This window comes from Misgurnus anguillicaudatus, chromosome 11, assembly GCF_027580225.2.
Source record: "Misgurnus anguillicaudatus chromosome 11, ASM2758022v2, whole genome shotgun sequence".
Taxonomy (NCBI): Eukaryota; Metazoa; Chordata; class Actinopteri; order Cypriniformes; family Cobitidae; genus Misgurnus; species Misgurnus anguillicaudatus.
The window spans coordinates 27,436,849-27,463,394 of NC_073347.2; the positions used below are offsets into that span (position 1 = coordinate 27,436,849).

Below are 26,546 nucleotides of genomic sequence, written 5' to 3' on the forward strand. Positions count from 1 at the left end.
CGGCCCGGCTTCGTGCCCAAAGTTCCCACCACTCCTTTCAGAGATCAGGTGGTGAACCTGCAAGCGCTGCCTTTGGAGGGGGCAGACCCAGCCATGGCTTTGTTATGCCCTGTTTGCGCACTATGTGCGTATATAGACAGGACGCAAAGCTTTAGGACCTCAGAGCAGCTCTTTGTTTGTTACGGTGGTCAGCAGAAAGGAAAAGCTGTCACCAAGCAGAGGATGTCCCATTGGATTGTGGATACTATAGCCCTTGCATATCAAAAGAAGGACGTGCCTTGTCCATTTAATTTACGTGCTCACTCTACACGCAGTGTGGCATCATCTTGGGCACTGGCTCGCGGTTCCTCGCTAACAGATATTTGTAGAGCTGCAGGCTGGGCGACACCTAATACGTTCACAAGATTCTATAGTGTTCGTGTCGAGCCGGTATCCACTCGGGTTCTTTCTACTAACTAGATGTATTTTCTGTAAACCTGTGTAGGCTAGGCGCCCACATTTGTCCCCTACGTGGGGTTCATTTGTGTGTATAGTCCGTGGGGTTCTAATCCTCCACGTTTTTCCTTAGCAGAGCCTGCTCTGCATCTCCCTGCATACCATGGATTGTTCAGAGACTTTTTTGAGCAACCTGTCGGTTGTTTCATATATTTTTATGTCATCCATTTAACCTTCTTAGGGGATGGCTTCCGCAGTGTTCTAGCTCCGCTCAGTTTAGACGCTTCCCCAGTTCGCTGGTTCACTATCGTGGGTTAGGGAACAGGTAGTGACCGGCCTTCTGCATTTCACCTTAGGTTCCGCCCCTTATGTGGAGGGCGGAGGGCTTTTGCAGGCACTGGAAGGGTTCAGCTGCAGTGGTGTTTTGGTAGGGATTCCCAATTCGTCGGTCACAACGTGACGTCGTAGTGACCGACTGAAAGGGAACGTCTCCCTGAAGGAAGGGAACGGAGATGTCACGTCCCGTCGCCACAGTTTGCTGTTCCATTGCTGTTTTCAGGCCGGGCACTGTTGCTCGGCTTCTCAGCAATAATATAGCTGATTTGGTATTCTGCACCTGCGGCTTATATACGCACCTGGCGGGGCGGTGCCGGCATTATGCAAATACCTGCATGCCAAGTTCATTGGCGTTTCTTATAGTTCTCGAAGTAGATATGTCACCCGCGAAGCGGTTCCCAATTCGTCGGTCACGACGTAACGTCTCCGTTTCCTTCCTTCAGGGAACGAGGGTTACATACGTAACCAAGACGTTCTTCCTCATATATGCCCATAAAAAAGTGTTTTTGAAGAGCATGTCAAATTTATTGGGTAGCCTAATATTGCTTCTGCTTTGTGTTTTAATTGTATTTTAATTCACAGAATTCCTACTAAGAATGTTTTCCAAAAACGTGAGACAAAAAAGTAGGCTACACATCTGAAATAGAAAACACAAGTATAGAGTGATATTTTTCTAATGTTTAGACTCTTATCATCAGGGGTTTATGAAAAAATAAACCGATGGTTTAATATATTTGTAAAAGTAAATGCAGTCTCTGAGAAATATTATTATTATTATAAGTTTTAACTGTAAATTTTTTTTCTCAAAAGCCTGTGGAAATGTGCTTTTGTGGTAAAAGCAGGGAGATTCCCACACCACATATAGTGATTTCTTTTTCTTTAATCCAGTTATCTGACAGGTACCAATGCTTTAATAATATTGTATATTTGTTTGTTTGATTTGTTTTAAATATTATTAGCTTCATGATTCGGTACAATGTACTGATTTATGAGGCGTGACTGTTTTTTTTTTAAGTACTTTCTTAAAAATAAATATAAATACAACCCCAATCTACATAGACTGTTCTGAAAACCTAGAAATTCCTGGGGTAAACTTCTAATGTTAAATGCAATGCCCTTTTCCAATGTCACCGAAGACCAGTAGCCTCAAATTTCAGGAAGAACTGATTAGATGCTACTATCAAACTATTTTCTCGTGGTTCCTGACTCGTGTTTTCTCTCTTGGTTCGGTTAGTTTTATGTAATAATGTTAAACTTGTATTTTTCTCCCAAAGTCTAAATGAAGGAGATTCTCATTTTGAAAAGTTAAACTCATGCGTATTAACGCCTGATTAGAAAATGAGTCTCTGTCTCAATGTAATCAACATCTGTAAATCAGACATTATCCTATTGGGTATACTTGAAACCAAAGGCCTTCTTATTATGTAGTGCTACTGAACCACGCTATACAGCAAAATGCCTCCCTCTAGTGCACAGACAAAGAACCTTTAATAACTAGAATGAATTAAAGTATTATTATAAACATCACAAACTGACTCAAACTTTCTCTTTGTAAGTTTGGTCTTAATTCTTCTGCTTTCTGAAAGCAGAATAGAAATTAAACATATTATGAAATTTGCTAATAAAATGTGTTAAATCATTGTTTCCTGACATACAATTTTACCAACAATATTTATGATCAAGACAACCACATTTGCAACAATGACAAAATTTAAGGTCCACAATTATTTATAATAAGTTTCCATTTATATTCTGTGCAGTTGAGATATTACGTTTTAAAGTTTTTGCATTCAATTCCATTTTAATAAAAAGGCCCAAAACTTAAGAGAAAAAGAATAAATATTCTTATTATAAGAATATGTAAATAATTAAATTGTGAAAAAAATGTCAGCTTGAACCTTTTAATTCCAAGGAAACGATTTGATTTGTAATTTTGCAAAAAGTTATCTTTTAAGGTATACTTTGATCAGGCAATGTTTTTATTCCTAAACAAAAAAATGAGTCAGCAAGGAGAAACTTTTTTGCACTTTTTACTCTCAAAACATTGTTAAACACAATGAATAAACTTTTTTAAATCTTTGTAGAGAATTCTCAAGCGACTTCTGTAAATAAGACATTTCTCCCTAATAAGAGATTATAATTAGAGACAGAATAAATGCTGAAATTATAGGAACATAATCCTTAAAAGCATAGTGCATGAGAAAATGTATATATTAAAAGCAAACATTCATTTTCATTTAAACTGTCCAGTCTGTATACTGTATTGTACACTGACACTGTAAACTAACACAAACTTCTTTCATGATTTTCCGAATACCTGCTTGACCCAACATACACACTCACAATTATGTGAGAATACACAACTTTGCTCCATTTACACTCCTACGTATGAATAGCAGGACAATTTGCATGGGGGTTATTATTAGAATTTGTCAACTTTGTATTTAAAGTAAAATGGGTTTCTTAAATAATATACTGGTAAGGTCATAAATTAAAAAACTAAATTAACCCCCTCTCCAAATCAGTGGTCCATGCTCCCACCTTTCTACTTTTTATTTAACTTCCCTTCTTTCATTATTTCATTTCATCTACATTCTTTACCTTTCTTTTTATACTACGATCATGCGTTTTCTTAAAAATCCACCGCAGTTTCACCAATCTCTCTTAACTTCCATCTCATGGTACTTTCCTGATCCGAAACTGCGGTTTCTATCCAGTTACTACCCAGTGGACGTATAGAGACAGAACTGGAAGGTATCATATCTCCTGTTAAGGACTGTGGACGCACATAAATAAAACAAAAATATTTTTTGAAAACCAAAATACCAGTGACTTGCATTCCCACAATGAATGGAAATCAAGTACACTTAACCAGTGTACAAAAAGTGCAATATGCCTATCTGTACATAAAGACTTTTTTGGTATACTTTAAAATTGCTAAACTTTGTTGCAATCAAAACCAGGCTTTAGATTATAGGTTCAAACTGTTAAACAGATTTTTCAACAAAGGCGAAAACTCAAGGGCTAATAATCATGAATTGATTAACACATATACGCATGCGTTCATTCATTTGTTGCTCTCAGAGGTTTCTGTCTGTACGTCCTGTCCGGCAGTTTGTACAGTCTCTGTCTGCGCGTGCCCTTTCTCAGCTATAGACTCGGTCTCTGCAGAGTTCTGGGCGGCGCTGTCAACCTTAGCTTTGGGTTTCACGGCAACAGGAGGAGGAACTTTGTTAGCGGTTTTGTTTGAGTCATTAGACTTTACGTGAGATGAATCCGAGACAGACGCTAACTCTGCAGCCAGAGTCCTCCTCAGATCAGCCTGGGCTGCTGGAGATGTTGCTGTCTCTATTACAACCCTCTTGGGGCTCTTGGCGAAGATGAAGCTGGCCGTGGATGCTGGAGAGTTGGGTGAAATATTGCCACTTGTGACTGCTGAAGGGGAACGCAGGCCAAAGCGCATCGGTTGGGTGTCTTTAGCTGCAGTTCTTAGACGAATGGCATCTTGGAGACGCATGGAGGTGTTTGCTGGTGGAGAGATTAAGTGTGGCGTATAAGTGATAACGGGAGGAATAAAACTGGATGTCTGGGTTTTTGGTTGCTCTTCTGGCTTTGATGGTATCTCAGTGATGCTTTCTTGCTTTACTGAAGGTTGGGGGCTCTTGGAGGGTTCTTCGGCATGAAGTTCGATCTTTGGCTCACTGATAATCGGTTGATCTTTTGGTACTGTTGTGCTTGGTATGGGCTCAGGTTCAGATGCTGGTTCAGCAGGTGATGGTTTGATATTAGGTTCAGTTGGTGTTGTTGTGGCTAATGAGCTTGTTGGCGCAAGTATCGTGTTTTGTGTATTTTGATCTACACTAACTGACTTAGTCTCTGGTTCAGTTGATTCTTGCAGAGTGTCTGATGTGATGGTTGGGTTTATGGGAGCGCTGGGGGCCGGAGCTTCAGTTTTTGGCTCTGTGCTAGACAGAGCATCCAAATCCGGGGGAAGCGATGTGATAATCAGAGACCTTCGCGCTGGCTTTGGAGGGGCATCTTGACTGACACCTGATTTTTGGGTTGGTTGTGAGGGATTTACAGCCTGGCTTGGATTTGACCTCACTGACCTGAGACGGACCGTCTGTAAGAGGGACTGGGTAATCATGGGAACGGAGGTCTCCTCTTTAGCCACAGTAGGACTGCTTGACCGTTTCTCCTCTTTTTCAGGTGTCACTAGTCTGGCCTCTAATTTTAGATCAGCGGGGAGTGGAGGAGGAGGTGGAGGAGGAGCAGGAACATTAGTTTGGCGAGTAACCGATGTTAAGACGATGTCATGTGGTGGAGGGCACGGGATTTGCTTTGGTGCCGGAGGTGGTGTTGGAGGTGGCGGAGGTTGGACTTTATGTGTCAGAGGTGGCGTAGGAGGAACTGATTGTGGTGGTGTTGGCGGAACATGTTGCGGTGGTGGTGTTTGTGACTGATAATATCTTTGTAGTGGTGGCAGTGGAACTTCTTGTGGTGGTGGCGGCTGCAGCGGCGGAGGAGGAACTTCTTTTGGTGGTGGTGCTGGGATATCTGGTGGTAACCAATGCATTGCCAGTATAGACTGTTGTGTAGCTGGAGGTGGTGGAGGAATGACAATCTCATTTTGTGGAGGGGCAGGAGGGGGAAACAGAGGATGTGGAGGGATCAAAGAATCAACAGTGTCTGGAGAGGATTCGGTTTGCCACCAAACCGTAGCTGGTGGAGGAGGAGGAGCAGTGCCTGGAGGAGGCGGAGGTGGTGCGTTTTGCCACAATACCGCAAGTGATGCAGGGGGTTGAGGAGCGGTATCTGGAGGGGGGTTGGTTTGCCACCAAAGTGTAGCTGGCGTAGAAGCCGGAGGAGGGAGTTTGGATTGACTGGTGATCGGCACTGGTGGTTGATGCTTTGGAGGTGACGAAGATGAAACGTGGCTGGATGATGTTTTTACTCCATCATTTGTGTTTGGTGGGGCCTTAGGCACTGGTACATCCACAACTTTAAGACCTCTCTTTTTAGCCCAGCGTGCGTAGTTAACAGGTCCTGGCCCACACAACAGTTCAAAAGTGCGTTGGTTATGAGCCCAGGTCTCTGGAGGAGGAGCTGGGGGAGCCTGTACATTGGGATGGTCCGGAATGTCCAGCAGAGTCCAGACAGCCATTACTGCTGGGGAAGTCTTGCCATTTATTAAACTTTTTGCAGACAAAAGGGATTTCTTGAATTCAGCAAGCTTGGAGGACATTTGAAGCTTCTCTCTCTTCTTTAGATCTGCTATAATGGCATTGGCTGGCTGGATATCCTTGGAATGGTATATTGGGCCATTTTCACCAGGCTGGCTGCTGTATGGGGATACAATTTGATTATGGTTAAACTCCGATCTGTTTCTTGCCTGCTTTTTATTGTGTAATGAGAGTGATCTGCTGGGAGGAGGTGGAGGTGTCTTGCTCCTTTTGATCACGGAGAGACTACGTGTGAAAGCTCCACCAGATCCAGTGTTTCCGTCTGTAGTGTGCCCATTCACCCGAGTTAAGGCATTATGGGAACCGTAGTCCCGATTATTTTTCTTGTCTGGTCGGTGTGTGTTTTCAACCTGACTTACTCTGCTGGCCACACGGGGAGTGCTACTGCTGGAGATCGTAGAGGAATCGGACACCAATGTTTCTGAGGATCCCGATCTGCTATATTCACTGATGTCTGAGCGGATTGTGGAACGTTGCGAGGAAACTCTGGAGGATGCGCGAGACGGAGCGGGGCTGGCTGACACCAGGCTGCTTTTACTGACCGTTCGGACACTGCTGCGGCATTGGTTGCGACTGAGTTCCACTACATCCACAGATGGTGGCAGTACAGCATTTCGAATCATTGTCGACATGTAAGTGGCCTGAGGTGAGATGGACATCACTGAATTCTCTGACGGGTTCCCTGACGGGCCTATTCCAGACCCTTGTGGGTCTACGGGGTTGTTTAAAAACCTTTGCATGAGAATGTTATCTTTTGATTTTTCCAGTGTGGGGAGCCCAGGGTGCACGTTATCTACTTGTACGTTCCCTTGCCCCAGGTTGGTATATGCACCATCCACAGTGGAAATGATGGCAGGAAGGACAACAGCAGCTTCACTGGGTAGTTGACCATCAGGAGGATTGGTGGTAATCCATGCTGCCCTGTCCAGACCTGCAGATAGGAAATATGCAGAATTAAAATGAGTAAACACACACTGCTTATGGTTAAATAATGTATGGTTCACATTAATAGTACACCGCAGTAAAACCTACCCAGTTCTTTCTGGACGTGTCGCGGAATACCCCCAACAGTTCTCCCATGTCTCCTATGAGATTTGGTCTTCTCCTGAGTCTTATCCGGCTTAAGAGGTCTAAATGTTGAGGCTGGAGATGGAAAAGAGAAAATATTCCCTTATTTGCTCATGCTGTGAAAAACATAATTCTAAAAATACTCTTCAGCAACCTGAGCAGATATTGTACTAATAAATTAAGAATTAAATAATAGCTATTTTTGTGACTGCATTTTATGCAGATATTATCAGATATTAATTTTGTGATTAATTAATACCTATAGCAGTGGTTTTCAAACTGGGGGCCGCGAGATGGTGCCGGGGGGCCCCAGTTTTATGACATTTTATAAAATACATTCATTTATCATGAACTCTGTGTAATTAAACCTAAAAAATAATAAGCCAACTAACCAACAGCACAACTAGGTATAATTTTATATGTTTTGTTTAATTAAAATATTACATTTTAAAATTACATTTGTCATAAATTTTCTTTTGGGGGGCCGCGAAAAAATGCACTCTACACCGCACGCTGAAAAAGTTTGGGAACCACTGACCTATAGTAAAGAATTGATAAATGTAAATGTTTATTTTTGTGTGAGGTGCCACCTTGGCGCTTGAGTCCAGAGCGTGTAGAGATGGAGGAGCACATCGAAATGGAATCGACAGCTGTGCTCTCCGACTCAAAGCCTCCTAACTCACTGAAGGCCATGCTGTCCACGGTCCGAGTTGTTACTGTTGACTGCAAATTGTGAACAACAGTTAATACCTGCAACACCTAGTAACATAGAGACATTTAAAGGGACATTCCACTCTTGTTGAAAATATGATATTACGCAGTGCCCGAAAATAATTCAATAATGCTATTGAAAGTTACCAAGGGGACTATTTTTAGGCGCTGCGTAATATCACTACACATGCTGCAGCCATGTTACGGCAGCAAAGTCCTTGATTATTACTCCGGAATGAGAATATAGTTCCTAGCCATATTGGCCTAGACCAGGGGTGTCAAACATACGGCCCGCGGGCCGCATACGGCCCACAAAGGTGTCCAATCCGGCCCGCATGATGATTTATTAAATATAAAATACATATTTTAAAAACCCTTTCAGGTGGGTGTCTAGTTCGTTTTTAATATGAGAGACTTGCGGAAAGCAGCAAAACGCGGAACATAGACTAAACACGGTGCCCAAAAATCTTGCTGTTGTATTGTTACTGCTCCGCTAAAGATCCACTTATTCCGGTGATCCACTTCGTGTTTTCCCGACCGCTCCGCAGCATCTCTGTGTCCACTCTCTGCCGTGAGAGAGAGCGAAGACGACGGTCTCCGAAGTTCGTTGCATTAACAGGTAGATTAATTACATTAAATCAGTTGTTAAACAACAGAATTAGTAATTTGGAAGTTTGTATTTCTTCCGGTAATGATTTGCTGTCGGTGTTTTAAAAGTGCTAACAAGTGCTAGCAAGCAAACAACAACAACAAAATAGCCACATTCTTATTAACGTTACAATACATGTCTAATCGATTTAATGTTCCCGATCAAATCTAAGTTAATAAAAACACTAACTTTGCTGTTGTTGGCACACTTTGTAGACAAAAAAATACAAAAAACACCAATGCCTTCACAAAATGAAGACAGAGAACGGAAAGGGAGGCTGCTGTAGGCAGTTCAACATTGCAAACATGGATTCAAAGCTCCATTAAGCCAGCAGGTAAATCATATTGAATATTTAGCAGATTGTCACACTTTAATTCTTGTTATTATATTTCCCATTATAATCGCATGCTAGTAATATAACACATCATAATATTTTATTAAAACCATAATAATAGTACCAACCCCCTTAGTGCCCTTTTTGGTTTGGGCCACTGCCCCATCTAGCATTTTCATTTTCTAAATGACTGTTCTCATTACAAATATATTCCAAAGAAAAGTGAATGATTTATAAATAATTTTGGCATTAAGGAATAATGCAAAAGAAGTTAAATTAAGGCTTTTCAACCTAAGGTCAGTGGATTTTGTACAGATGTAAATTTGTGTGTATAATATGTACAGTATGAGTGTGACCTTATGAAATGTAGTTTTCACAGAGCTGTGTGTTTCTCTAGTTTTCTTGCTGAACAAACGAATTAATTGGTTTGTTTAGTTAATATTAACACAATTATCAGCACACTAAAGTTTAAAAAAAATATCCGGCCCTCACATCATGGTGTTATTTACCATCCGGCCCTCAGCCTAAAATGAGTTTGACACCCCTGGCCTAGACAATCCCAACTTTTAATTTTCCTTCTGTCTTAGTACACTACAGAAGAGTCAAGTTTTTAATAGGAAAAATATCGAAATGTTTGGTTATTTTTTAGTGCGATGCTAATGGTCTAATCAGATTCAATGGATTATGCTAAGCTATGCTAAAAGTGGTACCTCCAGACGCGGAGATCAGCTGAATGCATTACAAAACGGTAAAAATCAAATGTTTAACTCTAGGGGAGCTGGAAAATGAGCATATTTTCAAAAAAAGTGGAGTGTCCCTTTAAGAAGAGTGATTTAATTTCTAAATGTATTTTGTAACAGAATATAACTGTAGTGGAAACAGAACTAAAGACGTTTGTAATAGAAACTAAAAGTTAAATGACTAGATAGAGGACAACTTACAATCATACTCTGGCCATCAGGGAAGTCAATCTCATTTTTATTTTCTGGAACATAAACAAAACATCAGCTGTTAACTTAAAATAATGTGAACTAATCATAAAAGTTAAACTAGAGATATGTGTGCTTGCTTTGAATTTTCTGTTCAAATTGTGTCCATTGAAGATTCGGATTTGTAGGTTGAGCTCTCTTACCCTCATGTTGACGTAGCTTTAGGCCCTGTTGGGCCTCCGTGTGCAGGTCCAACAGATACTTGGGCCGATTAACATCCACAAACACGTTTTCCTGGAACTCCTGGATGGGATGACAGCCTGTGACATTATCTACAGAAAGAAACAGAGGGAATAATGTTTAAAGGTGACATATCATGACAATCTGACTTTTCCATGTTTAAGTGCTATAATTGGGTCCCCAGTGAAAAAGAACAAACCAGTGACTTAGTTTTGGTAAACCAATCTCTGCAAGCATGTGAAAAATATGTCACTGAAATTTGGCTCCTCCTGTGATGTCAGAAGGAGATATATCACCCCTTAATCTGCACTATCCAACCACGACACTGCCATTTAGTGCAGAGGTCAGCTCATTTGCATTTTAAAGGACATATCCAAAAACGGCACATTTTTGCTCACACCGACAAATTGGCAATTTTAACATGCAATAAAAAATTATCTATGTGGTATTTTGAGCTAAAACGTCACATACGCACTCTGGAGACACTAAAGATTTTTTTTACATCGTAAAAAAAGTCTTGTGAAATGTCCCCTTTAATATTTAATAAATCCACAGATGATAAACAAATAAAGTTTGACTGTATGTGATGTTCACGATGTATAGAACTTGAAAACTGCTTTATAAGTAAAGCAAAATTACATGCATGCATCCTTCCTATAAGTCCTCAATAATATAACTGATCATCAATCGAGCTGATTACACATAAAATAAAAATATATAAAAAAACATTTATTACTTTTTTAAATATTTTTGTCTAAAGCTGATGCCAGGAGACATTCTCCCACCTCTGCCTAAAGCAATACATTTACATTAACAAATACTCATTCAGTAGATGCTTTTATCCAATGTGACTTACAAATGAGAACAAGTAATTTATCATACATCAACCAGCAATATTAAAATACCGCAATACTGAATTTGTTTATAAAGTAATTTAACAAAAACACACAAACTTTGCCTCAAACTTGCTCATTCTGACCATTTGGTCATTTTGACCTAATGTTAAAGTTTTTTAAGTGAACTCTTCCTGAGTTGTTTGTCTTTCAACCAATTGACTTTCTTACTTTCCAGAAGAGGGAGTACTAGCAAAGGAATGGCACAGGTGTGCTTATGGCAAACAAAACTTGTTACTCAACCTCCTGTAGGAAACAAAGGCAGCAATGAGTCAATCACTAAGAGGCATGTCATTTATCTCCTAAGTTACCCAAAGTAATGTTTTCTTTATAACAAAACATTTTATCCTTCAATATATGCTTAACCTGTAATGTATAAAACAGTGTTTCCCTTTTAATGTTAAACTTAAATAACTTGTACTTGTTTCCTGGTCAGCAAGAAGTGTAATAAGAGGAATAAACCTTAATCCATCTCAGTGTACCTACAAACCATACCAGACAGCAGACAAGTCCTTCAACTAGACAGCCCTACCTACGTACATCACATGCAAACGCTGTTCCTGGCCCGGCTTTATTAATCATAATTAAGACGACAACCAGCAATTACATTTATAACTGGTTAAAAGTTTGCTTTGATATGTTTAAATCCTTGGACATAACCAATCCTGTTTCTGAATTACCAAAGAATGTTGGCATAAAGGTTGCGTAAAAGTACTGTATGCTAAACTTTAAACTTTTCTAGAAATGTGCTTTTACACATGCAAATGTGTCTCACCTATTAAACTGTTAAAGATAAAAATGAACTACAAAAGTAAAAAGTGATTCCAAGAGGAAAGAAATAAAACTCTTCATTGGTCGTTCCGGACACTGTGCAATATGTTTTTGATGTATTTGACTCACCGCTGATATGCGTCAGGAGACAAGCAGACTACAGATAACAAGTTCTCAGAAACAATTTTGGACGATTCAAATAGCTTAACAACTAAAAAGAGGTCATCAGTTCAGCCCTGAGGAAGAACACATTCACATACTGTATAATAAAGCAATAAGCCAGAGGCAGTGCATTCTTAAGCACAACGCGAATGCATAAATCTTGTGCTTTTAAAAGAAAAGCAGTAAAAGCAATGTGGTAGACACCAATGTTGAATAAAGTAATACAATTATCAGAGCTCACTTATATGAAAATCATAATTTAATTTAGATTTTAAGAGTAAAGATTTGAATGCATGAACATACATGCCCAAAAACTCTGGCTTATGTTCAGCTTTCATTAACACAGAGTATGAGATTGTGGGTGTCCATTTATCGATTTCACACCAGGTTTAAACATGGCTCAGCTAATTAAACTTTAAATACATTCGTGACAAGATTAAAAGCTCTGTAATCTGATAATGGTGGCGTGTACAATAGGATACAGTAACCTTTATAGTTCACATTTAGCCATCTTGATAACCTTCTAAGAAATCAAATGAAAGTAGCACAGAATAAGATGGCAACATGCATGGACATGCTAAAGGAAAATGTCAAAACAGCTGCAACCGCAATGGGTGTCAAATTCTCGCACACTACATCTGTGTAATAGTTCTATATCAAAAGCAAAACCACTGTAAAGGAAAACATTAAAAAAACTCAAAAATAAAGCAGAATAAAAGTAACGAAAAAGAAACAGAAAGAGAGAAAAAAGGAACAGAATGTGCTAGAATGAGTGACAGTCAGATACTTTTAATATAAATGCATAGAGTAGATCTCATCATTGGCAGCTGCTTCCCACAGGCTATGTTTGTTCTGCCAGGATCTCTCTTGACAGACGCTGCAATGCTGCATTTAAACAGCAGGTGGCGATCAAACAGCAGAACTGTAAAACCATCATCTAACAAGATGGGTATAAACCATAGATCAGGGGTCTCCAAACTTTTTGGGAGCAAGGGCTACCACAATGGATAAAACTGGAGGGCTACTTTTTTACATTTATCTACTCAAAATGTTGATTTAATTTTATTTGTTGATATGTTTTAGCCAAGCTAATATAAAAAATATACAAATGAATATAAAAATTAGACTATTAATAGAATGTGCATTGGCGGGAACCCTGACAGGCACCATGTTGGAGACCGCTGCCATAGATTGTAAAAAACATAAATGTAGTGTCCATGTAGGTCAACCTGTAGGTTTCTGAAGAGCATTTTTTAAGCCAAAAGTGGGTGGAGGCATCTTGGTAAATGGCGAAGAGGTGGAACGTGGGTGAGGCTGAGGTGCCTGGTTGCTAATACCACACCCACCTAGCTTGACGGCAGTGACAGCAGCGCCAATCCACCTGTCACTCAAGTAGCCACGCCCTTAATTATGCAGAACTTAAAGGGACACTCCACTTTTTTAAAAAAATATGCTCATTTTCCAGCTCCCCTAGGGTTAAACATTTGATTTTTTCCATTTTGGAATCTGTCAGCCGATCTCCGGGTCTGGCGCTACCACTTTTAGCATAGCTTAGCATAATCTGAGTAGACCATTAGCATCGCACAAAAAACCCCCCAAAGAGTTTCGATATTTTTCCTATTCAAAATGACTCTTCCGTAGCTACATCGTGTACTAAGACCGACAGAAAACCAAAGGTTGCAATTTGGCTAGGAACTACATCTCCCCCTGGCGTAAAAATCAAGGACCCCACTGCCGTAACATGGCTGCAGGAGGAGGCGCAATGATATTACGCAGCGCCTAAAAATGCTGCAAAATGCTCTGTTATTGAAAGTTACCAAGGAGACTATTTTCAGAGAGTGCGTTATATCACTACGCCTGCTGCAGCCATGTTACGGCAGCAAAGTCCTTGACTATCACGCCAGAACGAGAGTATAGTTCCCAGTCAAATTGCAACTTTTAATTTTCCGTCGGTCTTAGTACATGATGTAACTACAGAAGAGTCCAGTTCCAAACAGGAAAAATAACGAAACTCTTCAGTTATTTTTAGCACGATGCTAATGGTCTAATCAGATTCAATGGATCATGCCAAGCTATGCTAAAAGTAGTAGGGTGGATTTACTTGAAATAACGAGAGATACCGAAAAGTTGTCCCTTGGTCGAAACCAGATGAAAATAGGTAGGACAGCCTCAAGTGGGTGGGACTTTAGCCCCAAGTGGGCTGTAAAGATCTTTAGAGGATTTTGATTGGTTTATTTAATGTTATGGGTGGTAGTGCTGAAGTTTTGTTACAATCCTTGTGGTTGAGTCTAAATACTTGGTATTTTGAATCTGTAGGTAGTACGGTTTCAGGACTATTCAACCTTACAGAATCATACATTATACCCTTACCCTAAATCACACATTTTAAAGGCTTGACATACTGTAAAGTGCATGGTCGTCATGTAAACGATGTCGTCAGACTCAAAAAACATCAAGTATTTAGTGAGAGCCTGATCCTTGTCGCTAATCCATGCTCTCATTAAATCCTTGGTGTTTCAAGTCTGATGACATCACGCGGGTGTGGTTTGTTACCTGCTCTTAAGCCAAAGAGCATCACAATCCCGGCTAAGTGGTGATTCAAGTCTGTCTGTCCCATCTTACAGAAACAAATATTATACTCAAACCACAGCAACGTTTTCAAGTTTGAGGGTTTGACATAAACGTTGCTGTCGTCATGTAAACAGGCTCAAAACACCAAGTGTTAGCTGAAGCCTGCTAGGCAAGCCCCTCCCATTTGTGAAATCCAGCCTACTTGGTGTAAGCCCCCCCCACCTGCAGGTCTCTGGTCTGCAGAGTTATCTACTTGAATTTAACATTGCCATTTTCATATATTTTACTTGGAAAATGATTGTTTAAAGTCATTTTACACAGATTGTGACGGCAAGCATACATTGAGCTTGCATACGGAGCATTTATTTTACTGTTGATTCACCATCATCAAATCTAATTTCGAAAGTGAAAGTATATTTACAAATATTTTACAAAGTAATTAACTAGAGGTATCACATGTATTTAACTTGCATCAAAATGTAAAAATTTGCATTCAGTCTGTTCAGTCAAGTTACACTTTGCAGAGATGTGTTTGTGTATCTCGTCTCTGACCTGTGCCAACTTGCATCGAGCCTGATAGACGACGTCTTTTAAAACAAAGTGAAAATGTGTGAGTGGTTCACAGCATTACTTTGTGTTGCTTCATATACGCAGACATTACAAAAGATTGTGTTGATAAACAGGTTTATAGTAGCCTACTATTTTCTGTTAAGCAAAAATATGCTAAGCACCGAAACTTTACCTGCAGCGCCACGTCGTTTGCATGTACGGTCTATGCTGAAACAAATAAAATAGCTGGCAAAATAAAGCCCGTCACTTTACAAGATTTGTGGAACGGGTCTTTGAATTAATCTTTGTGGGAACACCGTCTGTTTGTCCCTGAGGCATTATCCTTCACAAAGCATAGATGATGACGATCAAATCCAAGGTTTACAGAGACAAATGCAATTCAGTTAAAGCTAATACAGGGCTCAACATAAAGGACTGCCCAGTGGCCCGGGGCAAGCGCGAGAGATGTTCAGGCCAGTTAAAAGTATTGTCACTTTCCCGATCGGGCCAGTGCTTCATCCTCAGTCACTAAAATATATTTCCATCAATGAATATTATTTAACATCTTGGAAGCAGACATTTACTTGCTATATTTTGCACAATTTGATGTCAGTTTACAGGTAAAGCAGAAACGTTGGGAGCCTTTTTTCGTTGGAACATGTCTGTTGTATATGTAAACAATTATATTTGACTTTTGAATTATTGTTTTTAAATATGTGACACTTACATTTTTTTATTGGGGCCAGTGAAAACCTGAACCACTGGCCCGACCGGGCCAGTATAAAAAATTATTTGCGTTGAGCCCTGTCATACGAAATCATAAAAGCATGTTGATAGATTAAACATCACAGATCTTTAGTCATGGCTGATTTTCATGAACGCTGCTGACAGAAAAACTTCTGCCTGACACACCTGTATCATATAACAGTAATGTGATATTTGTTCTTTCGGAATAGTTGGATTTAACAGACACGGTCACAAGAATCAAAAACACATCAATAATATGACATTTAATGCTAATGAAGTAAAATGTTTAGACACAATTGTTAAAAGTAATAATTATTTTATACTGATGGTATCTTTGTGAATGCAGAGCTGCAGTTGTGCATTAAAGCCTGCTGTGCATTGCTGTTGGCCAAAACATATGCTTCAGCCTTATATCTGCTAACATGTACCAAATGCAGTTGGAAGAGCCTGCAGTAAATACACAAAACTTCCAAAAAAAAAGTTTATTGTGAAAGACACAAGCTGGTGTCTTGAAAGGGTCACATAGATAAACAGGTTCATCAACATCAATATAGATGCTGCTGTATATTCTCTACACGTTCCTCAAAAAGTGATAATCCTTTATTCCTAACAGCAGTGCCATTTCACAAAAATATGTATGTAGTTTTTGGGGCCTAATAGATTTTGTAGGTTCTGTCTCTTTGAAGCCCACCTCCTTCAAAACATCTACCCCCGAATGGTTAAGCTGGACCAATTTACTGCAATTTGTCCACGTTACAGAAATGTCCCACCCATTACCATAATCACAAGCTTCACAGGTGTACTATTATTGGTAAAACGAACAATGCAATTAATTTAGCCTTATCAAGTTGAGCCAAATAATAAGCAGCTGACCAGAACCACCCTGCACCCTTTCCTCCACATTTAAAGGCAATGTTATAAATCATTCAAAAGTAAGGTTCAAAATCCTTGTAGCCAGAACTACAAGCGGTGAAGAGACGGGGGGGGGGGTGTCGCACTCCAGGCGAGAAGCGCAGCGTAGCGTATAGAACAAATCGCAGATATCGCAAACCAGACGTGCACATTAAATAGCGCAAGCGTAGTCATAAAGAGTCTACTTCAAGATGCAAAATATGCGTTTGCAGCTAGGGATGTCACAACGACTAAATAATCGTCTCATTGCAATTGTTTGACCTCAATCGGGATGATTTCAGATCACCGCAATGATTGCACATCTCTCTAAAAAACACAAGGGGGAGCTGCAGCACCTGTATAAACAAGACAGTATCAGATTACTTTAAAAAATGTGTTATGTGTATAAATATTTACTGCCAGATAAACCTTGCAAAAAATTTAATTTAAATAATACAACAATCTGTAAAAATTATTTCATAAACAAAAAAATTATGAGAATTAAATGTCAAAGCAATAAATAGGCAATTAACCGTCATAATCGTAACAATTTTGTAAACAATTAACCGTCAGCCAAATTTCATAACCGTGACAGCCCTATTTGCAGCCTATGTTAATTGTTAACGAACATAATTTTTTTAAGTTATATTTTTTGGCCTTTTTTGGCCATTTTTGCCTTTATTTGACAGTGATTAAGGAGAGGACAGGAAAGTACAGGGAGGAGAGAGAGGTATGGGATCGGGAAATGACCACAAGCCAGGAATCGAACTCGGGTCGCCGAAAGTGCGGAAGCACCACATGTCGGAGCGCTGCCCACTACACCATCCGCTCTGACTAACGTACGTAATTTTAAAATATTTAAGTGCCGCAGCAGGGATTTGAGCAGCTTCCAGAGTCACAGCGAACAACCGTCATGAAAATATTCTACTAAGGTGGAAAATTCGCAATTTGCACGAAAACGCGCCGCCCAATTTCGCGTCATTGGCATCGCCCTGTGCGGGTTCGCGTTTATTTGCGTCTTTGCATTGACTTCGTATGCAATTTACTCACGCAAATAGTTAAATTCACTTCTGTTGTGTACGCCCAATTATAAAAGTAAAAAAAGTGAGCCTGCAGCTAAAAACTACATCAATAGTGGGATAGAAACGCTAAACAAAGGAGTAATATCAGGGTCACTTCGACATCGCAACATTACTAAAGCAGCTCAACTAGGCATCACCCTAAAATTTAACATGAGTAATATTGTGACGTTTGCATATGCGAAAGAAGTGCATGGTAGTTCCAACAAACCTTTTATTGTAGTATTGGAAAGTGTGGATTTGACTTTGAACTTTGTAACTTTGGAGACCTTTTATATCCTCATACATCAACATTACACAGTACATAAAGTTGAAAATGTGACAAGGCATAAAAGGACACCTTTAAACAGAACAAAACTACAAATCATTCTCACTTGGTCTTACACTGGCACAGAGCTGTTATGGGTTCCTTTCACAGACGGCAAACAAAGAACCAGTTTTACCAACTTAACACCCTTTCATTGTCTCATATCATCAGGATAATACTCTGCTTAAACACATACTCTGAATTCTGCACAAACACACCCATTCATAACACACACACACACACACACACACACACACACACACACACACACACACACACACACACACACACACACACACACACTCTGTCTTCATCTCCTAAACTGCACAGTGGTCAAAAAGGTGCAAAGGTATGACTGACATTTCTCATGATGAGTACAAAGGCAAATTCAGAAGGTCATTTGCTTGGAAAACTGAACATTTCATGGGAAGTCAGTTTTAGGGAACTGTTCTTTGTTCGGACTAAACCAGCAACATCCCGCAGGAAGCTTTTGCGTTGCAAGGTCTGGGACACAGGATACAAAACACAATATTGTGCATGTTCCCAGTATGACCTTTTTATTAATGGGTCTTGCCAAATGGCACTATAGCTATTGTTTAAGATAAGGGTTAATACTTTGAGGTTAGGAACTGGAACAAACACTCCTGTCATGGACTGTGCCAAGGCAACCTGAGGCTGGAAATACATGCACTAACCTATGTATTTAGCACACACCCTAGCAGGAATACAGACTTTAATATATTTTTTTGGTAAACATTACAATACTACGGAAGCCGAGAAAGGTTGTGTACTATATTTATTTTGGCTTGCTTGCTTTCAAATGATCTCAAAAGTTGTATTCTTGTGATGTGATTAAAGCTTACTTGAACTCGATAGAACGTGTTGTTTTGTTTATAGACAGCAAAAGCATATTTTGCTAAATTAGCATGGATGAACAAATGAGATTTTACTTGGATCAGGGATTCGCTCCAGCTAAAATAGATGTCAATAATTGACAATTTGATAATGGTGAATTTAGGGACTGTCGCTAAAGTAACTCCATAATACACACGTTTCTACTTTTAACAGCATTTAAATGAAATGACTTAAAGTCAACAAACAGTCACAAAACCAACGTGGTTGTCAGCTATAATGCACACTTTTTCGATTTTTAAGATTTATTCATATAATTTCTTAAATACTGTAGATAGAAACGTGTACATTATTACTTTAGAGATGGTCCTTAAATTCACAAACATCCAATTTTATTTATTTATTAAAGGATTAGTCCATTTTCTTTAAAAAATCCAGATAATTTACTCACCACCATGTCATCCGGGATGTCGATGTCTTTCTTTGTTTAGTTGAGAGGAAATTGTGTTTTTTGGGGAGAGCATTACAGGATTTTTCTCATTTGAATGGACTTTAATGGACCCCAACACTTAACAGTTTTAATGCAGTTTAGAATTGCTGTTTCAATAGACTCTAAACGATCCCAAATGACGCATAAGGGTCTTATCTAGCGAAACAATAATTATTTTTGGCAAGAAAAATAAAAAATATGCACTTTTAAACCATAACTTTTCATCTTCCTCCGGTCCTGTGACACGACAGCGCGACCCCACGTAATACGCCACCATGTCAAGAGGTCACAGATGATGTATCGACACAGCGCCCCAGTGTTTACAAGTGTGGAGAAAGAGGACTGCTCCGACATTGTTGTATGTTGAATGATACTAATTAATGTCTTTGTGTCAGTTTATGGTTTAAAATGGTCTGCAAATGTTCGTTTCATATATCTAACACGTGACCTTTCGACGTCATTACGCAATTACGTGAGGTCGCGCTGGCGCGTTACACAGCCGGAGGAAGTTGTGGTTTAAAAGTGCATATTTCAAAATTTTCTTGCCAAAAATGACAATCGTTTTGCTAGACAAGACCCTTCGTTTGGGATTATTTAGAATCCTTTGAAACAGCAATTTTAAACTGCATTAAAACTGTTAAGTGTTGGGGTCCATTAAAGTCCATTAAAATGAGAAAATACTGGAATGTTTTCCTCAAAAAATATTATTTCTTTTCGACTAAACAAAGAAAGACATCAAAATTTTGAATGACATGGTGGTAAGAAAATTATTTTTTAAAGAAAACTGACTAATCCTTTAATTCACGAACATCAAACATCCAACTTTATATATTTATTATGTCTATCGGCAATTAGCTACACGTGTGGTAACAGTAAAGACCCCAACTCATAAGCATCAACAGTCCCCTTCAAAATACACAAAATATCATGGAGAAGAAATTACATTATGACATTTGGATTATTGTGTGAGGATAACGAGAAAACAACTTTTGCCATCTTGAGATCACGAGAAATTAAGTCGTTATCACAAGAAAACAAACAAGCAAAACTAAAAACATGGATGACCTCGCAAAGCTTCCGTACAACACAGCTGCATTTGTTAACTTTAGATAATGCATTAGGTAACAAACTAACAATATGGCTACAGCATTTATTAACTTTATTTTATGTTCATTCAGCATTTACAAATACATATATTTTTTTTAAATCAAAGGTTGTCCTGTTAACAATGATAATGCACAATGAACTAACATTAACTATTGGATTGGCATTAACTAACATTAACAAAGACAATTAAATGCTGGAAAACTATATTGCTTATTGTTAGTTGATGTAAGCTAATGCATTTACTAATGTTACCAACCTTACTGTAAAGTGTTACCTATTTTTAAATTTATTTTAAGGTGTTTTTGCACACTGGGGCAGAGGTTTAGCATGGGCAGGACCCCTTAAAGAAAAAGACAAATTGTTACCTTCCCCAAGAGAGCAAACCACATCGAGCTCAGCAATGTACTCAAACTCACCTAATAAGTAAATCAATAGTCTAACAGAGATTATGCATTTCTATATTGGAAGGGAACAGTAGCTGATAATCTTATCAAGGTTACCAAACACACTTTAAGATTTAGCCAAGTGACACATTCTGAAAGTCAATACAGACGGCCATTCACAAGAACCACAATCACATCACACCCTAAAAAAGATGATGAAACGCATTCATGCTAGATTACAATTGTTTATCAGGCCCAATGTAAGGCTGCTGTTCTCCATCCAAGTCTGAATTTTCTTGTAAATGAGTATTTCTTTATCAGGCTCTTATGTTTAGGTTTCACTTTAAAGGTTTATAGTCAGTAATTGAAATATCTTATTTTCACAAATGTCACAGTAACACACAAAAACTAATTCCCAGTCTGCATCAGGTACAGTAGTCGACCTGCAGGTAGTTTACTCAATTTCTATGACAAACTTTCATTTTAATGATAAAGGCAAAAGTGAAGTGTTTAAATAATCCGTCAGCAGCAGGTAACGACCATGACCTCAGGCCCATAACATAAAAGCTGTTTATTTTTTGTGGTTACACACCGTATAGATCATCATAAAAGCCACAATCTGTTCTTTCAGTCCAGTGTGTGTCTGTGTGTTTAAGTGGCTTCTCGCTTCAATAAATGGGTGGAGTTGAGGTGTAGTCTCACAAAGGTCACAAAGAGATTGAAAACATACAATACCTCAAACCAAGAAATCATTTCTGTAGATCCCATACTGATTTTTGCAAGTTACACCACAAACGCATTGTTGCAGACAGAGAAAAATACACAAACAAACTTTATCACAAACAGCACTTCGTGTGACCTCAGTTAAGGGCAAACCTTTATCTTCACCGCATGTTTATATTTCAACTCGGAAAAACTTGTGACTTTGTGATAAACACAAGGCAAACAAGACTAGCGTTAGCACACATACTCAATATTATTGGTATTTGAGAGATGTTTGAGAGAAGAATAAAGGTCACTTGACATGTCAGCCTTCATTGGTCCAACATATAGTTTTTAAAGGGATAGTTCATTCAAAAATAATAAATTCTGTCATCATTTACTCACTCTCCTGTTTTTACAAACCTGAATAAATTTCTTTGTTTTGATGAGCACAAAAAAATATATTTTAAGGAATGTTTGTAACAAAACTAATCAGAGACCCCATTGACTTGAGTGAATAGGGCTCATGATTTTTTTCCTCAAAATATCTTCTCTTGTTCATTAGAACAAAGACATTTTTACAGGTTTGTAACAACATGAGAGGGGGTAAATGATGAGAGAAGTTTCATTTGTGGGTGATTTTTTTTAAACTAAATGTTAATACCACAAGCCAATATAAGGTTTGTACCACAGCATAGCTGCCATAAACTAACAGTATTGGTAACAGTATTGATAATGGCTAATCCACAAGTAAGGGTGATTCTCGCCAAATTAGACTGATGAGGTGTCATGAAACATTTTGATAAAAAATGTAAATACAAAGTAAGAGTATCAAAATAAGAAGCATACAGTTACAAACATCTCTTCATGTACTATTTTGTACATGATTTCAAATTACATCATACAACCCAATTATGTTGTTTTTTCCACATTTAAGGGAACATATAAAATTTTCATTACCGCAACGTGTCCATGACTGGATTTGGGTTTTTTGACATGGAAATATTTATAATTAAAAAATCTAAATAATAAAAAGCTTGTTATACTATAAAGATTTACAGTAAAGAAACATGTGGTATTTGGTGATCATTAGTAAATGTAGAGACAATAATAAGGATTATAAATGTGTCCAAGACCAATTTTCTCATCCCCGCAACAATTTTCAATCATTGTTTAAGCCGTCAAGGAACTAACATTTTCAAAAAAAAAAAAATGGAAGGGACATAATTGACTTTTACACTCAAGATGGCTACCAGGTAAGCAGTTCTTATTTTTTCTCTCCAGATAAAAGTTGAAATTTTGTTTGTCACAGCACCTAGACAACTTTTTAGTTCTCATTACCGAAACATGAGTTTGTAAATGTATATATTTAATGTAATATGTTGCGGTTATGATAATTTTTGATAATGATAATCTAAAAAATTTAAATAATTCTATAGGAAATATTTTTTAAATCCCCTAAAAATAATGGTTATACTAAGTTCAGATCTTAATCTATGTGCAAAAAAATTAGCTTCAAGGGCTTTTTAAAAATTCTGATGCTGGACAGCTTCTAAATCTGGATTTCGTGAGAATCACCCGTATGTGTAAAATCTATAGGTCACAGACCATTGTAGTATTTCGAATGATAAAATATAAATAAGTTATAAATGCTAATATAAAAATAAAGACATTTTTTAATAAATAAATCAATACAAATTTATTTTACAATTAATGTATTAAATACATTAGTAATAATATAATCGCAATATATTAGTGATATAGACGGTTTAGAAACAACAACATAAACAAACCGCTTTTGTGGACTAAGCGCAACTTCCACATAGAGTCCTTTACAGTAGTTTGTTTTTGATAACAAATGAAATAAATGACAAGTATATTACCTTTGTTTATATATATCATATCTTACGCATATCAAATATTACACTGAGCTGATGTTTCTGTGTAAAATGAATGTATACAATGTTAGCTAAAAGTCCTTGAATTCTTGTCTGGCTGCCAAACCACTTCGCACAGTTGTAATCCACGCAGACCTCTCCTTGCCTTTACCAAACCAAAACATTTCATTTTTGACAAGGTATTTGTTTCAGAGATCAGTTAAGCTACTAGCCAGACTGTTAAATAAATACAGACTAAAAGTTCACTCGGTTCAGGCGCAAAACTGCCAGAACGTACGTGCGTGCACCCGATAAAACCTATATTGTCTATATTGTTTTGATAGGCTCACTCGTCTACATCGTCTGCATTCTTTCAAAACACAAGATGGACCCACGTCGTTTTTTCTTTCCCTGAGAAACATTTGCTTACAGAACCAGTTTATGTTATGGAAAAATGCAAAACTAGTTTCAGATATTAGTAATGCAAAACATAAAACTCCTCCAAGTAAAAAGGAAACAAAACTCACATTGCGTGAAGAATGCTGGGCATCTAAGTTGAAAACCGCTGAAACTCTTAAAAACACTTGCTGAAAAGCTTGTTGAGGTGTTTCCTGTGATAGAAGCAGGTGGTGATAAAAGTATTATCTGTGTTAAGTGTAATGGGTGGTAACTCCACAGGTGATCCTTGGTCGAGCAGGTCTCCTTGTAACTCCGAAGCATTGCGGCGGGCTTTCCTGCGCTGTCTTTTTAACCATTTGAATGCACGGCTCAAGGATCCCGCCCGTCTCCTGGCCCGTTTGCCTCTGCCGCCCTGTCGTTCCTCGTTGAACACCTGCAGCATATCCGGAGGAATCAGGTCCCCCACAGACTCACGGCCAGAAGACATCACGCCGTCTGTCACAAAAACACAAGTACATTATATTTACGCTTTAATTCAAAGCGGCTACAGTGCATTACAAGGTAAAAAAAAATGTCAGTATGTGTGTTGCTGGGATCAGACCACATCCTTGTGAGCTGCCAATGCAAAGCTCTACCAATTGAGCTAACAGAAGTAGAATAAAGTAAATAAATAAAAATATTGGTAATATTTTTAATTATTTTCAAAATATATCATGGATAACACAATGTTACAAGCCCGTAACAATATATTATTTTCTCTAAAAGTGTCTTATATAGCTGAAAATCATGATTTCTTGTTATCCGAATGTGTCAATTCTGTTACCAAGATAAAAGGTACAAAAGTTGTCACTGGGATGGAAGGTCTTAATATGTACCATTTTGCTACAGATATGTACCTGAGGTATCAGTATGTACCTCCTCTAAGTGCACCTTTTATGTACAAAAGTACAAAACCACCTCAGTGACAACTTTTGTACCTTGTACCTTTTTTAAACATACCTGCAATTTAGGGCTGCATGACAACTAATCGTTTGCAGAATAAATGTTTTTGTTTACATCATGTGTGTATGTATAATAATTAGGTATATATATATATACACACACACACATACATACACACACACACATATATTTAAGAAATATTAATTTTTTTATATTTATATTATATATGAACACTTAATATATACATATATTTTTTCTTAAAATTATACATGCATGTGTGTGTACTTATAAACATAATTAATACAAAGATACATACACACATATGATGTAAACAAAAACTTTTATTCTGCAAATGATTCATTGCATTTAGCTTTAAGAAGACCTACTGCATTTATACTGCATTTTGCTAGTGCTTGGCATAGATTAATCTAGATTAATCTCATACAAAATAAAAGTAATTTTTTGCATAATCTGAGAGTTTGTGCTGTGTGTAAATATTATGTAGATTTAAACACACACACACACACACACACACACACACTTAAGAATGTTTTATTTTTATATATTTTTTATTTATATATAATATAGAATATATAAAAATATAAATGAATATATGTACACACACATGTAAATGGGTGATTCTCGCGAAATTAGACTTATGAGGTGTCATGAATAATTTTTTGATAAAAAAAGTAAATCCTATCAAAATAAGAAGCATACAGTTACAAACATCTCTTCATGTACTCTTTTGCACATGATTTCAAATGGCATCCTACAAACCAATTTTGTTGTTTTTTTCCACATTTAAGGGGAAAATTGTCACTACCATAACGTGTCCATGACTGGATTTGGGTTCTTTGACATGGAAATATTTATCATTAAAACATCTAAAAAATAAAAAGCTTCAGTGCATGTTATACTATAAACATTTACAGTAAATATTTGGTGATCCTTGGTAAATGTAGAGACAATAATAAGGAATATAAATGTGTCCAAGACCAATTTTCTCATCCTCCGCAACAATTTTCAATCATTGTTTAAGCCGTCAAGGAACTAACACTTTCAAAAAAATGTTTTTTGGAAGGGACATAATTGACTTTGACACTCAAGATGGCTACCAGGTAAGCAATTCTTATTTTTTCTCTCCAGATAAAAGTAAAAATTTTGTTTGTCATAGTATCTAGACAACTTTTTAGTTCTCATTACCAAAACATGCGTTTGTAAATGCATATATTTGATGTAATATCATGTTGTGGTAATGATATTTTTTGATAATGATAATCAAAAAAAAAAAGTAAATAATTATCTAGGAATTATTTTTTAAATCCTCTAAAATAATGGTTATAGTAAGTTCAGACCTTAATATTATATGTGAAAAAAATGGCTTCAAGGGCTTTTTAAAAATTCTGATGCTGGTGACCTTTTAAATCTGGATTTCGTGAGAATCACCCAACTGTTTCTTAAATACATACATGAATGTGTGTGTATTTTGTATATAGGCTACATAATAACTACACACAGCACAAACTTATATATTATGCAAAAAACAACTTTTATTTTATATGAGATTAATCTATGCCCAGCACTAATTTTTGCCCATATCCTTGACAATATTTACTTATAATATCTTTCGTAATGCACCTTTGTCTTATAATTCTTATACGCAATAATTACATTGCACAACCAAAAATATGTTAACATTCTTTCTAATGAACAGGTTTGGCCATTTCATCTGCACCTATTATTAACAAGTGCTTAAATTTAGGCATACAGTCATGCATGTCCTGATGACAAAAAATTGGTAAAAAAATAAACTTGTTATTCAAACACAAATCATCAATCCACATAGAGGGTTTGACTTAAATGGCGCGCATCTTAC

The 26,546-nt window shown here is 37.7% G+C and overlaps 1 protein-coding gene across 2 annotated transcripts in view; it reads right to left on the minus strand.

Moving 5' to 3' along the window:
• Positions 1-2,757: 2,757 nt before the first annotated feature.
• The window catches only part of LOC129415639 (uncharacterized), a 31,588-nt gene continuing 7,799 nt past the window's right edge, over positions 2,758-26,546 (minus strand). For both annotated transcript variants that reach the window (XM_073873448.1, XM_073873447.1), the window contains 6 exons: positions 23,967-24,220; positions 9,909-10,032; positions 9,718-9,761; positions 7,673-7,805; positions 7,047-7,157; positions 2,758-6,945 (listed from right to left, as the gene is read on the minus strand). In XM_073873448.1, coding sequence (XP_073729549.1) covers positions 3,839-6,945; positions 7,047-7,157; positions 7,673-7,805; positions 9,718-9,761; positions 9,909-10,032; positions 23,967-24,212 — 3,765 coding nt within the window. In that variant the 5' untranslated portion in view covers positions 24,213-24,220 and the 3' untranslated portion in view covers positions 2,758-3,838. The remainder of the gene's footprint in view (positions 6,946-7,046; positions 7,158-7,672; positions 7,806-9,717; positions 9,762-9,908; positions 10,033-23,966; positions 24,221-26,546) is intronic.